A 15,809-nucleotide genomic window follows, 5' to 3' on the forward strand; every position below is an offset into this window, starting at 1 on the left:
CTTCTTTATGTTGCACCTTAAACATACTGACCCTAGGAAATGTTCTTTCATCACCACAATATATATTTCTTTTCTCTGAATTACTTAGTATCTAGTCACTTTATGCCTTATGTATGTCATCTTTTTCTAGAAAACCATAAACTCTGTGAAGGCAGGGACCATATTTTATTTATTTCTTATCTTCTCCATACTAAGACCATAAGGTCACATTGAGTCAGAATAGACTCGAAGGCATCGAGTTTATACTAGGATCAAACTTGATTAACTTTTTATCTCCAGCACACCTAGTACAAGGTAGGTCCTCAGCAAATATTGGCTATAGGGCCTGTATTCCATCTTCTTCCTATTTCACAGTTCAAATCTCAAAAATATGACACCTCTTCCATGGTACATAATCACAGAGCAGCATTATTACTGAAAAAGCTCTAACATAAATGAACAGATTTCTGAAGCTGTCGTAAAGATTAGGAAAAGCCCAATTTATAAAACTTAATTTTTTTAAAAGTGCCACATAGCATCTCTTCTGTGGTTAACAATATCAACAATTTCTCTAAATGAGCAGTAAGCAAATAAGAATTTCGGAATAGAATTAAAAAATTCAGGCAATGCAAGGCTAGTAGGAAAGGCCCGATTAATAGCTACATTTTAGAAGGTCCTATGTCCCCAATCCAACTTGCATTTAAGACAGTGTCTTCAGTGTTTCAACTCGTGTCTTGGAGGACACTATCCCTCGGACATTTAGGAGAAGCTTCATTACCTCAGGTAGGATGAGAGAGACTCGCGTTAGAACTTCTTCCCTCTACGGTATTTGGGTCAAGCGTGAGAGGGCACCATATTGAAAGAGCACTAGCAGGGTTATGGGAACCCATTTTGTGTTATCCCGGCAAGCCAAAGGCAATTTTTTCACGTGTAAAATATTGGTAATGCATTACGGTCGTTGGGGTCCTTTTCAATTCTGATATGCAGATTTTGCTATTTATTCTACGGCCCAACGTAAACGCGGCTTGTGCAATGTAATTCTGGGGGTAGGCCCAGTTATTCTTCTCCCGAGTAAAAAGGGGAACTACGGAAATCGGAATCTTCTCCCAGGGTTTTTCGGGGTTGGGTTAGGAGAGAGGGTTTGTTGCCCTTCTGAGGGGTCCTCAACAAGACGGAGCCCGGCCTGCCCCGGCTCCAGCCCTCGCCCTCGGTCGCTCCCCAGGCCGAGGGAGGCTCCGCGCGAGGTTCGGGCCCTCGTCCCCACTCCCCAGCGGGAGCGGTGTGACTCGCGGAGATCAGTCCCTGGTCATAAACAACCTCTCACTTCCCCTCCCCCGCTCCGGACCCGCCCGCGCTGGGGCCGGCCCTCCCGGTCCAAGGAACCTCCTCCGGCGACCGCGGACCCGAGCCACCTCGGGGGGGCGACCGCGGGTCCGACGCTTGTGCTCATCGGGTGTCCGGGCACTTTACTCATCCTCTCCTCACTCGCCCCCCGGGGAAGGGGTTCACTACAACGACCTCGGAGGGCAGCTGAAGCCAGCCTGCATCTCCCTTTCCCCGACCCCTAACACCTCCAAGAGCCAAGGGCAGGCCGGCGCCCTGACGCGCAAGAGCGCGGCGGCCCTGCGCGCGCCGACGCGGCCCCCTCCCCCACCTCGCGGCCCTTCCGCGGTCCGTCCCCGCCCCTTCCCGGAGCCCGCCTCCGCGTCGGCCCGCCCGCCTGCTCGCCCCTCGCGCGCGTACCCGACGCCCCGCCTCCGCGCGTGCTCAATAACTGTCCCCAGAGCCGGCCTAGGAACTTCCCCCGCCCCTGAGCTGTTTAAATATGCTAATGAAAGGTTAGGGGCTAGCCAATAAAACAGCGGGGCGGTGCATCACGTGGCTCGGGGACGTGTCAGGGGGCGGAGCCTCTGCAGCCCCTGCCCGAGTTAAAACCGGAGTGTGAGAGAGAAAAGCGCTTCAGTAGCGAGAGGGGCCGAGAAAGTGGTGACACCGCTGGGGTGCAGAGGGAGTCCCTGAAACTTCTCCCAACAGCCCCAGGGCCAATCTCCCCTCAGCCCACTCCCCCCTTCGCCAGCTCCCAGGTCCCCACTCCCTGCACCGGGGGTGGGGTGGGGAGCCAGGCCCGTCTCCCGCTGGGACACACACAGGGGCCGGGAGCGGGGACGGGACCCCCGAGGTAGGGGGGACGGACCGACAAACAGACGGCCGGGAGCCCGGCCCAGCGGGCAGGCAGGCAGGAGGAGGCGGAGGCGGGGGTACGACGGGGAGGACTGGGTCTGGGGAGTTTCCTCTTAACTATCGGGGGAGAAACTCCCCGCAGCCGGAGGAAAGACCCAGACGGTGTTTTCCTCCCGGGGGCCGCGCTCCCCGCCCCGCGTAGCGGCGGTCGCCGCCACCGGCGCCGACACCTACCGTCTTCCTCCACCACCTCGGGCCCCGGTGTCCCCGGCCAGCACTATGCCCATCTTACTGTTCCTGATAGACACGTCTGCCTCTATGAACCAGCGCAGCCATCTGGGCACCACCTACCTGGACACGGCCAAAGGCGCGGTAGAGACCTTCATGAAGGTACCGACTGACCGAGCCCGGGCGGCGACCCCGGCCCGGCGGTCCGCGGGCGGCAGGGGTGGGGGAGGGCGGCTGGGGGCGGCGAGGCGGAGGTGTCGGGGACCTGACTGCGGGAGCTGCCGGCCTCGGGGACCCCCTCCCCCACCGCGCGGGCGGGCGGGCGGCGGGCGGCGGGCGGCGGGCGGGCGCTGCGAGCCGGGCTCGGCCCGGGAGCCGGCTGCGGCCCCGGACCCGGTTGCGGCCCCGGGCGGTGTGTGGGGACCGATCTGTGTGTGGGGGGCGACGTGGAGGGGTGGCCGCTGCGTGTGCGGTACTGTGGGGGGGCGGCGGGGCCGCTCGACGCCCCTTCTCCGCCCGTAACCTCGCCTCTGTGCTTCCCTCTCGCCCGCCCTGTTCCTCTCCCCGTCCCCCGTCCGCTCTCCGCAGCTCCGTGCCCGGGATCCCGCCAGCAGAGGAGACAGGTACATGCTGGTCACTTTCGAAGAGCCGCCCTATGCTATCAAGGTAACAGCCCTCGCCCTCCCCCCTTCCCTTCCCTTCCCGGTTCCTTCCTCGCTCGCCCTCCCCGCCCCCCGTCCACCCTTCATTATGCTCCCCTCCCCCACCCGCCGCTCTCCCGGCCCCGAGGCTTCTTCCCCTGAGGGCTCCCACCCCCTCCCCCGCTCTGGATCGTCCCGGCGCGGCGCGGAGTCGCCAGGCCATCGCCGTCCCCTCCCGGGCCCGGCCCGCGGCGGCGGCGGCGGCGGCGGCGCTGCGATCAACATGGCCGACATTTCCCCTCCGCGGCGTGAGCGGCAGCAATGAACTGTGGGGGATATTTATTCAAGTTAGCCGGAGTGACAGCCGGGCCGGCGGCGCAGCCCCGTCCGCATGAAAGGGGGCTCGGCCCGGGGCTCGGCCGCGCCGGCTCGCCCGGGGCTCGGGCTGGGGCGTGGGGGAGCGGGGGTCTGCGGCGCTGGGGCTCTGGATGGCTCCTGAGAGGGCCACAGGCTAGTGGGACAGCTGTAGGCTGACTTCAGAAGTCCAGTTTCCTCTGCTCTGCGCTGCTGCCTTCACATCCTGAAATTTGGGGTGTGAGAGAGTCAGCTCCCCAGTAAAGTTGTGAAGTGTGGCAGCTGGTAATGACCAGAAGCTATAGAGCAAGAAGGTTTATTCTGGCGAGCTTTGGAGGGGAGTTTCCTCAGCAGTGACACACAACAAACAAGTTAACCATGTTGTACTGTAAAGTGAAGCAGCTACTTGGCGAGCATCAGATTATAACGGCTGCCCGTGTGTGCATGGCTTTGAAAGATGAAAAAAAAAATTCTTACATTTTTCTTTTCAGGCTGGATGGAAAGAAAACCATGCAACGTTTATGAATGAACTGAAAAACCTTCAGGCTGAAGGACTTACGACTCTTGGCCAATCCCTAAGGACAGCTTTTGATTTATTAAATTTAAATAGATTAGTAACTGGCATAGACAACTATGGGCAGGTAGGTTGAATATTAAGGTGGAAAAATAGCTGATTTTTCTTTTTGTGGAAAAACACATTCCAGTCCTAAACCTATATGTAAAATATAAGTATGAAACATTTCAGATTAAAAGAAAATATATGCACGTAACACAAATGTGAAACCCTCAACATACTCAGTATAGTTTTGTATCCCTCATATTTTTGCTTAAAACGCACTTGAATTCAGAATTAGAGCCAGAATCCTTTGCTAAAAATTGAGTTGTCGTGAATGTGGTTTTAATCCCTTGAAATTCATTTGGTACATTAAAGTGGAAACCTCCTGCCTCACCATACTCAGTAACGAACCGCTGCAGGCGAATGTGCAGCCACTGCAGTGGCCTACAGACACCAGCTGGTCAGTGGTCCCCATTTCTGTATCAGTCAGGACAAATATTAGGAAACTGTTCTCTGTGTTGCATCAGGGTGTAATTTAACCATATTGTTTAACTATTCTGAAAGCTCAGATTTTCATTGGGGTGCAATACCTGGTTGAGTACATTAAGATTTCTCAGTTTTTCAAGCATACACAATTAGCAACTATTGAAGGAGATTTTTTTTTTTTTATTATAAACCCTTGGAAAAGAGGCTGTCTGGAAAATAATGAAAGAACCCACTCTTAACCCCTAAAGCCCTCTATTGCACCTGCAGCTCGTCTGTTTAAGGATGAGACAAGACTTCCATGCAGCTTTAAATCACATGGTGGTTCACTGTGGAATAATGCAAGGTGGTCCATTATAACTTTTTAACGAGATCACTGGCCTGGAAAATAAAAGATACTGAAGAATATGTAATGTGACACATAACAAAGGGCTGTTAAACCCAGTGAGTTTCCTGTGTCGTAGTGAAGAGCACTGTCACCACCATGGTATACTTAGATGTACATTTTTTCTTTTCCCAGTTCCACAGCCACAATTGTCATGAGTTTCTACTTTTACCGAATTGCACGTCCATTGTTTAATTAGGTAAATGTGTATTTTCTTACATTACTTTCCCCCCCTTTCTGTGCTGCTTCATGTTGCAACTTTCAGTAATTTAGGTAGATTTGCCATGAACTCTTCAATTTATTTCTGTAAAATAATCATAGATTTCTTTCCCTTTCATATCCAGTTGTTATATGTGGTGATACACAATCTTAATGCTTAAGGTTTTTATCCAACCTTCTTTGACTTCAAAGAAAAACTCAAAACTTGCCATTGCTTGATTATTTGTCAGGTTGTCAGTGGGTAGCACAGAAGGAGCCCTGGTGGTATAACCATTAAGCGCTCGGCTGCAAACCAAAAGGTTGGTGGTTCAAACCATCCTGGCCGTCTGCTCCCGTAAAGATTACAGTATAGAAAACTGTATGGGGTAGTTCAACTCTGTCACATGGGGTTGCTGTGAGTCGAAAATCGACTTGATGGCACCTAACAACAGTGTATTGCACAACTGTTAATTTCCTGTCTTTCTGCCTACACATTCACTTCCTACGACCTATTAAAAATATTTAGGGTCCTTCCTCAGGAAAACTCATTGTCATGGTGAGGCTGAGAACATTTTTAACTTAAGCCTGTATTTTCCTTTCCCCAATTGCCATTTTCTACAAGAGAACACATTAGTTCTTGTCTAAAGCTTATGTAATAAAACCTGTGAAAGCTGGAACCTGTGTAAGACAGAATCCTGTCAGAGAAGAAAAAACTCAAAACAATTTCCACTAACAGAGAGTGATAGAAAGTGGTAAGACACCCTGTCAAGGTGGAAAACTTGCAAGACCTGGAGAAAGCATGCAGTTCTGGCTTTCACAGGTTGCACTGTAAACAGCTTGAGGTTGAAGGTGGTCCTGCTGTTACCACTTTGACCAGACAAGAGCCTGCAGATTAGGATTTTTTTTTGCACATTAGGGTTTATCAATTCCATAAGGGGGAGGAATAATGCTTCTCAATTATTTTGATGAATAAGCAAGGTTTCAAGGAGTAATGTTAATGCTTATGTCCTGAATTCGCACATAAAAATTACACTAGCGTTAAAATAAGAAACCACAATTTCCAAATGAGAATGATTATTTGAGAAAGTGTTCAATTAGAAAAAGACTTTTTAGAAGATATTTCTTATATACCTATTTCTTGGTGGTTTAAATAATGGTATTTTTTATTCATAAAAAGGATAACTTGTCAGGAATTTTGAATGACTCAAATATTTAATATTAAACACCAGACCAAAAAACCGAACCTGTCGCTGTCAAGTTGATTCCAACTCATAGCGAGCCTATAGGACAGTAGAACTGCTCCATATGGTTTCCAAGGAGCAGCTGGTGGGTTTGAACTGCCGACCTTTTGGTTAGCAGCCGAGCTCTTAACCACTGTGCCATCAGGACTCCTATATTAAACACAGCTCTTGTATTTTTTTTCTTTGCAAAAATACTTTTATAGGCCTGTTTTCCATGGAGTACTTTTGTTCTGTTATATCTCAGTGTTTTTACATAGATATGTATACTAGGATCTGTGGAGCCCCGCTGTACTATATACTTGTGTATAACCTCAGAGAAAATATGAGATGGAAGACAAAGTGTATCTGTTTTACAGAACGTCTAAAATAGTTCAATAAGATTCTGCATTAGTTTTCTCTTAAATATTTAAATTTGGGTTAGTGCGTGTGTGTGTGTATATATGTATGTATTTGTATCTTTATATAGATTTTATAGATACCACAGCCACCCCCTTTACATACAGACGCACACATGTGACTTTACATAACCAATTGCAGGAGTGTATTTAATATCTGTCTATATTGCATCCGTTAATTTACAGTTGTGATTTTGGTTAGCATACCTACAAATAAAACATCTTTGACATGTTAGTTAGGATGCTATCAGAACTGGCATCAGTAAGGTTACAGTAGCTGGGAATAAACAATTTTTGGTGAAACTTTTCCTCATGCTCTTTGGATAACCCACTAAAAGAGTCCATGCGTGTAGAAGTCCTTAATTTCGTTACCATTCACTGTTACTTCTGCAGTTTTGTAACAATGTATATTTTCTACAAAATTTTTAATTATAGCAGGACTGAATTAAGTGCTTATCATTGCAGGTAAATTTGGCATATATATATGTCTGCATAATTTCCAGATGTGTTTACCAGTTTCAAATGATACTGATCCTTTAGGAGCCACTGAAAGTCTGAACCCACCTCAGTGTCTAAAATTAGTACACATAAAGTTTTAGAGCTGTAGTAAAAGTTTATACATGTAGATATATATTTTTTCATATTCAAAATCTTCCTGTTTTTGGTCAATGTTTGCAACATTGTCTTTGAAAAGAAAACTTCATTTAGGTTCAGCTGGTCAGTCTTACTCTGGCCTGAGATTCATTTGTCACTGGCCTGACTCCGCACCACCCCCCCCCCCCCCCAATATGCTGGTACTGATTAGGTTGTTCCAGGGCTTAGAATGGCGCCTGGCATGCCATGTGCCCTTCGTGAAGACAGTGCTTGACCAGTGCCTAAAAGGAGATGAAATGTGTGTTTTAATGTTTTGAGAATTTTCAGTGCTGAGTATTGTCCTCATTGAGTAATGGTGGCTTTTAAGACAAAATCAGGTGCAATGATTCTTAGGGAGAATAATTTTAACCAATTTTATTCTTCGGCATAAAGATCCATTTCTGAATTTAGCAAATAACTCAGTTACGTATGCAGTACCCATTTAATACTCAGGTAGCACTAAATACAGACTTTTAATGTTGGTGGGTGAAGTAATGAAAATTTGATTCCCATTTGGATTTTTGGTTTCCCATAGGCTATCAACGGATGTATCATCAATAGTTTGGTATTTACTGAGCTATAGTAGACATCTTTTCAAAAGAAACTGAATTATTATTCTTGAATATACTTTGATGTGGTGGGTATGAACGGGAAACATATTGATAAATGGTATTTTGTAAAATTTTGAAGTTCTCTGAGCTTATAATAAGCCTCCTGAAGAGTATTTTCAGGAGTTACCATTGGTAAAGAGGAGACTCTGTAGTCAAACTTGCTTAAATGTTTTTTTCTCCCTCTTTATTCAATTGTATAAAAGAAGAGCAATGAGCAGCAATGTGAAAATTGGAATCCTAGTCCTGAGCTTGCCATTGAAGTTCTGTATAGCACTGGACAGTCACTTCACCACTCCGTGCCTTTGTTTCTTCATGTTCTAAATTGACAATGAAGCCTTCGTACCCTTACTATTCTAGATTCGATGAGAGGTCAAATGGGATGGCGCATTTAAAATGTACTTTAAAAATGACGAAGTGCTCAGTAGACAGAAGGCATACGTTCTACCGTAAAGGATTAGTGTATTTACTTCTGGGTTTCTGTTCTTTCTCAGCTCTAAGTTTGAAATTAAAGTTGTAAAAATCTAGTTGTATCTAAAGCTGATTCACACTACATGCTCTGAAATCTACTGGTAGCATATTAAGTATGTATTTTTCCTTGGGCTTTATACTCAGTTCTGGGGAAGGAGATGTAAAAGTAAATATTATAATTTGGCCAAAGTTGTCTTCATGGCAGTTGATAAGCGTAGGATAAAGTAGTGGAGTGTTTTTAAACAAATGTATTAAAACCTGTATATAAATAGTTCAGTTAAATTTGAAAGTCGTTCCTTTGCAGGAATACAGGTTAGAATAGGAACCCTTGCTTGAGAAGCACGTGCTGTAGGATTCTTTCAAATAGGGAGCTCCCCCTAGTGTGTTTAAGATGAGAGTTACACAAATCTCATTTCCAAGGAACCTTTCAGGAAGACATCTGTTGAGTAAATCAAGGGATATTTTAATAAAAAGATTTGACTGAGCTCAAGGTAGCATAAAAGAGATGTGATTTATTTTCTATTGAGAATTAATTTTAAAGGTGGTACTTTGAATGGGAAGAATATTTCAAGACGCAGATTTTGTTTTCATTCAAAACAATTGCTACAGTTCTTAATTTCATGCCTTACATCTCTGTTCTAAAGGATCAAAAAATGCCATGTCATGGTCCTTCAAAAAAAAAAAATGAAGAACATCCCAAAGACATCATTGCATTTTCAATGAAAAATTACTGGGAAAAAACCTTAAGTATAAAAGGCAAAAATAATAAGTTCTTTGCCTTTAAGGAGGAGACTCTTATTTTCCATTTAAGTTAAGAGTATATGAATAATTGTGTATTAAACTACATAAGATTGAAAATTAAAAGTCCAAGAACAAATCTCATATTAAAATGAAAGAATTCCACTCACTTATTCAAGTATATTGAATTGATTTAAGGTCATTAGTGGTCAAAATTTGCTAAGAAGATTTTTTTTAGTCATGTTCATGCCATGAATTTCTCCAAAGAGATACACTGTCTTATAATTTGAAATGTTTCTTAAATATTTAAAATTATTTTCAGTCATCCTTCATATTTATAATCTATAATTAGAATTGTCTTGATAGGCAGTGGTCGATCAATGCTCAAATATTTCAACCCTGCTTTCATCCATTTTTAAAAAGTAATTTTCTTATATAAACTTTATCACCAGGGTTTCCATTATTAATCTGTTTTAAGTATGAATGCCATACTTACAAACAAAATATTGAAGGTTTTGGTTTCATTTTAGTTTGTCTTTATTCCCTGACTGCTTCTCCTTCCCATTTTTTTATTTTAAATACACAAATCGTAAGTGTGGCGCTTAGTGAATTTTATACATTCTTGGAAAAAACATTGAACTTTTGCATCTACTGACAAATTTTCATGGGACTTTTCTCTGTGTGTTTTATTGTGATTATTTCATAGGGCTTCAGAAGGAGAATAAGGCATCTCCCTCATTTTATAGGTGAAGAAAGGAGCCCAGAAAGGTTAAAATGGTTAATTTCTTCTCATTTATGAAATATTTAAAACATTATAATTGGTTATGGAACAATTAGGCAATTAAAAAAAAATAACTTGGTGTACTATTTAAGAGCACATTTTATTTATAGATAGGGCCAGCAGATCTGAGTCCCTTTCTTGGGGGTATGTCTATAGTTGTTGCCTAATGCAATACGGGTTCTTTCAATTCCTTAGGAAAACCAGACTTTGGATTTTGGCAGTGGACTGCATTTAGTCCTTATTGTAACACTCCATAAAATACTGTTTGTTACATGTATTAACTTTAAATAGAATTTTCCCTATCTTTTATTTGGGAAAAAAATAAGGATGCGAATGTGGGGATAGTTGACACAATTTGATACCATTATTATTTTAAGGCCTATGTGGATTCCGTTATGTATATTTAATGCCACGCTTTGATTTTCTGTTCATTCAAAATAGTTCATTTGATTTCTGATGTAGTTAGTTAATATAGAGCTGTAACCCTGTGGAGCAGCTCTACCCTGTAGCACGTGGGGCCACCGTAAGTCAGAATTGGCTCAGTGCAAGTTGACTTTTCTAATTAGTATGCCAGCCAGCATTAGGCTCAGTAATTGAAGCTTTTTATGTTTCTTTTTATTAGTTAACTATCACGTGTTCCTTTGATTGAAGGTAATTTTGAAAATCTCTGAGCATCATGTCTAAGACTCAGAAAAACTTGGCTTGATTTTGAATTCTTATCCTACCAGGTGAATTCCTGGCAAATCATGTAACCTCTCAACCTCAGTTTCCCCATCAGAAAAATGGGGTGAAAAAACCTACCCTACAGGATTGTGAAGATCAAGTGACATACAATATAAATTTATTATTGTAACAAACCACTGTTACCATTTTTTGTGTATTTCCTTTTATTTGAATTTTAAAAACTGGGATACAATTTTTATCCTGCTTTTTTCAGAGTAACCAAACCAAAAAACCCACTGCTGTCGAGTCGATTCTGACTCAGCGACCCTATAGGACAGAGTAGAACTGCACCATAGAGTTTGCAGGGAGAGCCTGGCGGATTCTAACTGCCTACCTCTTGGTTGACAGCCATAGCGCCTTTCAGAGTAAGCAGTGTGGTAGCGTGGAAGGAACTGCTTTATCAGAACTGGCTGTGTTATATTGACAAGTCCTATAGCCTCTGAGCCACAAAATGGTGATAATGCCAATCTTGAAAATTTTTGTAAGAATTAGAGCTTACACTTATTATTAATATTTGTCAGTCACCTAGCAAAGTTCCAGGTACATGGTAGGAGCACAGGTGGTGGTTATCTTCAGGTTGTTCTACTCTGAAACTTTTGGCAGAAACAGAATGAAGGTTGGTACATAACCCAGCGAACATCCATCATGAGAAGCTGGAATGAGCTATTCAGTGTTGTTATTAGGTGCCGTCGAGTCAATTTCGACTCAGAGCGACCCTATGTACAATAGAACAAAACAACGCCCAGTCCTGTGCCATCTTCACGATCATTGATTGCTTTGTTTGGGCCCATTGTTGAAGCCACTGTGTCAGTCCATCTCATTGAGAGTCTTCCTATTTTTCGCTGACCCTCTGCTTTACCAAGCATGATGCCCTTCTCCAAGGACTGATCCCTCCTGATAACACATTCAAAATATGTGAGATGTAGTCTCACTGTCCTTGCTTCGAAGGAGCATCTGGGCTGTACTTCTTCCTTGACAATAAGTACAAATAAAGTACAGAACAAAACATGTTTTGATTTCCAAAGCAAGGAAGGTTTTAAGCTTTGAGCAAATTTAGATCTGAATCTGTTTCTGAGGCCAATCCCGCCAAACCAAACCCACTGCTCTTGAGTCGATTCCGACTCATAGCGGCCCTGTAGTACATAACATAGTAGAACTGCCCTGTAGAGTTTCCAGAGAGCGCCTGGCAGATTCAAACTGCTGACCTTTTGGTTAGCAGCCGTAGCACTTAACCACTACACCACCAGGGTTTCCTCTGATGCTAATAGTACATATAATTTAGAATTCAAGTTGGTGATGGCTGGAGAGGGGTGAAGGAAGGATAATCTTGTCTAGAAGAAAGGTAAAATATGTAACATGGTCACTTTTATTGTTCGCAACACAAATTAGTGTGGGAAAAACACAATGGGATAAGCCTAGGAGGAATTTTTTTTACATGAAGATATTTCTTTTTTAGGGTATGTGTGATTTGAAATTTGTTTAGTGGTGTATTGAGAAATATAACTCATAGCTGTCAAGTCTGTTTCAACTCAGCGATTGAGAGATACAGTTGCATGTGAAAATATTTTAACTTAAAACTCTCATAACTCATTTAAAAGTTTAGTTGTAATTAAAAGACAAATTATATCAGTCTACTGATCAGTCTTCTCAAAATTTTAGTGTCTGCCTACTCTTGACCTTTGAATTTGTGCCTTAAAGGGTATGACATTCCAACACTTCCCGTCCACTAGTTTTGCCTGCATACGCTGGGTAATTTACGGTGAAAGTCCTTGGATATGTTCATCTCCAAAAGTTTATTATGAAAATAGTTCTGATGTATGAGTAAATTAGAAAGTAATGTAGCCTTAACTATTAGGTGATGTAATTTGTAACTAGTGAATGATAGAAGTCATGCTGCATGTTAAAGGAATATTCCCTTAGTCTTAAAGCTGATGAATTTAGGTATTAGAAAACATCAACAGAGCCTTCTGGTTATTTGGGTTTTCTAAATGCTGGAAGTATCCAAACAATAGAATTATTCTGAAAGAATTAAAAACAATTGATGGTTTTAAATCACAGGCAATGAGGAAGATTGGTTACACAGTGTGCTGTGAAAGGTTAAGCAGCAGATTACAGTGGGTGATGTTTCAAAGGTCCAGTCCACAAGGTCCAGAGCCAGTACTTTTGGACTGTCAGGAATAAGCAAAACTATGTCTTGGTGACCTCTGGTAATGTCTGAATTGTGGTAGCTGGTGATCATTTTATGTATTTGGTTGGTAATAACTGATGTAAAATCTTGAATTTTATTTGTACAAGTATATAATCACATTTCTCAAACCGATAAACTAGGAAGAAAAGCCAAGAGATTGTATCCAGAAGATTGGCTTAAATCAGGTAATAGGGTAACAGGCCTTTATATACATTTGATTGCTAATCCAGAATGGGTCAAATCTCATTCTAAGTAAGATTAGATTGAATGGAAATCGTAATGTAAAAAGGCGTGGTTTTGTTAAGCTCTCAGAGCTTTTGAATAGTAACATTCTAAAACATGTCACATGTAACAGTATGTGGCATCTGCTTTGTGGCGAAGTGCATTACTAAGGTAAAACCATTAGTGGATTTGTATTAGAGTTAGGAAAGCTCATTTTTTCTCGAAGGGTAGGCCCAAATATTATGTGGTTGGATTTTGTTTGTCACCTATTTAAAAAATTTAAATCTACAAATACTTGGTAAGCCATTTAGCACAAGCATCAATAAATGTTTGAATCATAATCTAGCAAGAATGGATTTCTAGAAAATTATCCAAGTACATATGCCTTTGTAATGGATCTGGAGAAATTTAAGTATTTCCTCCTAAAAAAAAAAAACTTACTAAAATACGTTACCACCAATTCTTTCTAGAAAACTAAAAATCCACATTTTTTTCTTTAAATCAGGGCCCTTTAAAATTAATCTGGCATTATGTCTTTTCCAATTAAATTACGTTTTTAATCCTTTATATTTTCATACAAAGAATTATATGGTTGAATAAAGGAAACTATTGGTACACAATTGTGTAATGGAATTACTTGAAACTAAAATATATTTCTTATAAAGTGGAATTTTGACATGTTCTTCTATAGTTATAGACATGAATGTATCCCGTCAGGTTTGTAAAAGTGCCTTATTTTGGGATACTAAGAACATTTCAATTTCAAAGAGTGTTTGTTTTGAATAGGTAATAAACGTGGTTAAACAATTTCAAGTATTGTAAAAAGTTAGACAGTTGCTCACTTCCTTTCATCAGAGGCAACCATGGTTAATCCGTTCCAAATGTGTCCTTTGGAGGTCTTTTGTGTGTTGTCAAAGATTGTTTTAAAAGTACTCGTTTCTTAAGATGAACGTTTTGGAGTTTACATATCAAAAGACTCATTTATGTCATACCACTTGAGATTTTAAGTATAAAAGTAATTATCTTGCTGAATTCTAAAGCAAAACTTACAATTCTGACTAAGGAATATTGATTTAAATGTAAGCCTGTTAGGCCTTTATCAACTTAAATAATAGTCATATTTTGTTTGGAATGTGTAATTAACTAGTTGTGTATTCATCTCCATAAAATGACAAAACAGCCCCCACACTCTTTAAAAAGTAGTTAAGCAATAATAATGACAACAAATTATTGAATAGAGAAATATAATTAACACATCAAAACTGTGATTTCATAGATCTTAACTGCTATAGATTGAGGCTAAAACAAAAAACTAAAGGGAAAATTGAGTATGTAAAATACGAATACAGGTAATAAGTGCTCTTGGCAAAAATTGTAGTTGTGGTATGTAAATGTCTGAAGTTTAAGCAGCACTGATATAAAGAATGCTGTTCTAGTTGACTAGCTTTGCAAAGTGTGTATTAAAAGAAGCCGCTTTCCTCAGTTCTGTGTAATTGTAACAGTGTTTATTATGTCTGATAAGTCTTTGGATGTGAATTGGATCCTAAAATGCTTTTCTTTTAAAATAAGCTTGAAGTGGAAGAATATTAGGTTCTGTATTAATATTTCTATAAATATTTGCTTTGTAGAGTCTGAATTTTCACAAATTACATAGCTAAGTATCAGAAAAAGTTTCTAAATGAATATCAGATGATTTCTCGTATTTTACAGCAATATATATTGTCACGTCTTTATTATCAGTGGCAGAGAAAAGTAGGGTAGATAATATAGACTTCAGTTCTTTCATATTTTTACTGTGTAGATTCTACAAAGATGTAAATAAATGAACCTAAAGATTAGCTAGCCTGGCAACTTAACCATTACAAAATTAACAGTGATCTTTCAAAGTACGTGTTCAGTTTATACATGAGAGTCTTTGGTGATACAGTACTTAAGGCAGTCTTTTCCATCTTATACCATTTTTGCTTGTTGTTGCTATTTACTTGAAAAGGAAGTATTCGATTGAAAAAAGCACAAACCATTTCTCAAAATTCTTGCTTTTTCTCATTTGGTGATGTGTTTTGGCCTAGGGGTACCCATTGTAACATCTCATTTGTTGATTTCTGTTGTCCATAGCCTTGAATATGTCTTCCTACTCCCTAACTCCCTAGGTGGTGAAAATGCTTAGTGTGCCTGGCTGCTAACCAAAAGTTCTGAGGGTTGAGCCTACCTAGAGGTGCCTCCGGAAAAAAGCCTGGCGATCTACTTCCAAAAAATTAGCCATTGAAGAGCCATGGAGCGCAGTTTTACTGTAATACACATGGGGTCTCCATGAGTTGGGAGTTGACTCTGGAGTTGAATTTGTTTTGGTTTTTCCTGTTACAGAACAAAACAGCTAGACAGTAACTGAAGATGCTGTCATAGGAGAGCTGGAGAACTTGACCATTGGTGCATGTTTCCCTTTCAGTAGATGCCTTAAACCATGTGAAGAAAACTGTAGGGCAGACAGCCACTTGGCCATCCTATCCTTATGTGTTGTTCAAAGGACTAGCCAACATGGTGGAGCATGGTGGCGCTGGAGCCCTTTGGTCCTACAGCGGATGTAGCCACAAAGAGTTTTACTCAGGGTTGCTTCCTTTTGGTTCAGCAGATAATACTTCCACCACTTTAAGGGTACATTAAAATTCCTGCCCTTTGCCCATCACAACTTAAATTTTTTAGGTAAAACTAAGAGAATTCTGATTGTAAGAACCAGGTTAGTTTATATTTGGGAGAAATTACTTTAATTTTGCATTTTCAAAACTGTTTTCTTTGCAAAATAACTT

The 15,809-nt window shown here is 41.6% G+C and overlaps 1 protein-coding gene and 1 long non-coding RNA gene across 5 annotated transcripts in view; one reads left to right on the top strand and one right to left on the bottom strand.

Annotated features, from left to right (window-relative positions):
• LOC126058292 (uncharacterized) overlaps window positions 1-2,685 on the bottom strand; it is a 193,528-nt gene extending 190,843 nt beyond the window's left edge. For both annotated transcript variants that reach the window (XR_007513169.1, XR_007513170.1), the window contains exon 1: window positions 2,512-2,685. This is a non-coding gene — a long non-coding RNA (uncharacterized LOC126058292). The remainder of the gene's footprint in view (window positions 1-2,511) is intronic.
• The window catches only part of INTS6 (integrator complex subunit 6), a 109,229-nt gene continuing 95,345 nt past the window's right edge, over window positions 1,926-15,809 (top strand). Inside the window, exons 1-3 of one of the 3 annotated variants that reach the window (XM_049853294.1) lie at window positions 1,926-2,550; window positions 2,977-3,054; window positions 3,875-4,024. In XM_049853294.1, coding sequence (XP_049709251.1) covers window positions 2,440-2,550; window positions 2,977-3,054; window positions 3,875-4,024 — 339 coding nt within the window. In that variant the 5' untranslated portion in view covers window positions 1,926-2,439. Of the gene's footprint in view, window positions 2,551-2,730; window positions 2,801-2,976; window positions 3,055-3,874; window positions 4,025-15,809 lie in introns of those variants that run through there. The other 2 variants (XM_049853295.1, XM_049853296.1) reach the window with 2 other exon arrangements.

The sequence above is a fragment of the Elephas maximus genome, chromosome 14, assembly GCF_024166365.1.
Source record: "Elephas maximus indicus isolate mEleMax1 chromosome 14, mEleMax1 primary haplotype, whole genome shotgun sequence".
Taxonomy (NCBI): Eukaryota; Metazoa; Chordata; class Mammalia; order Proboscidea; family Elephantidae; genus Elephas; species Elephas maximus.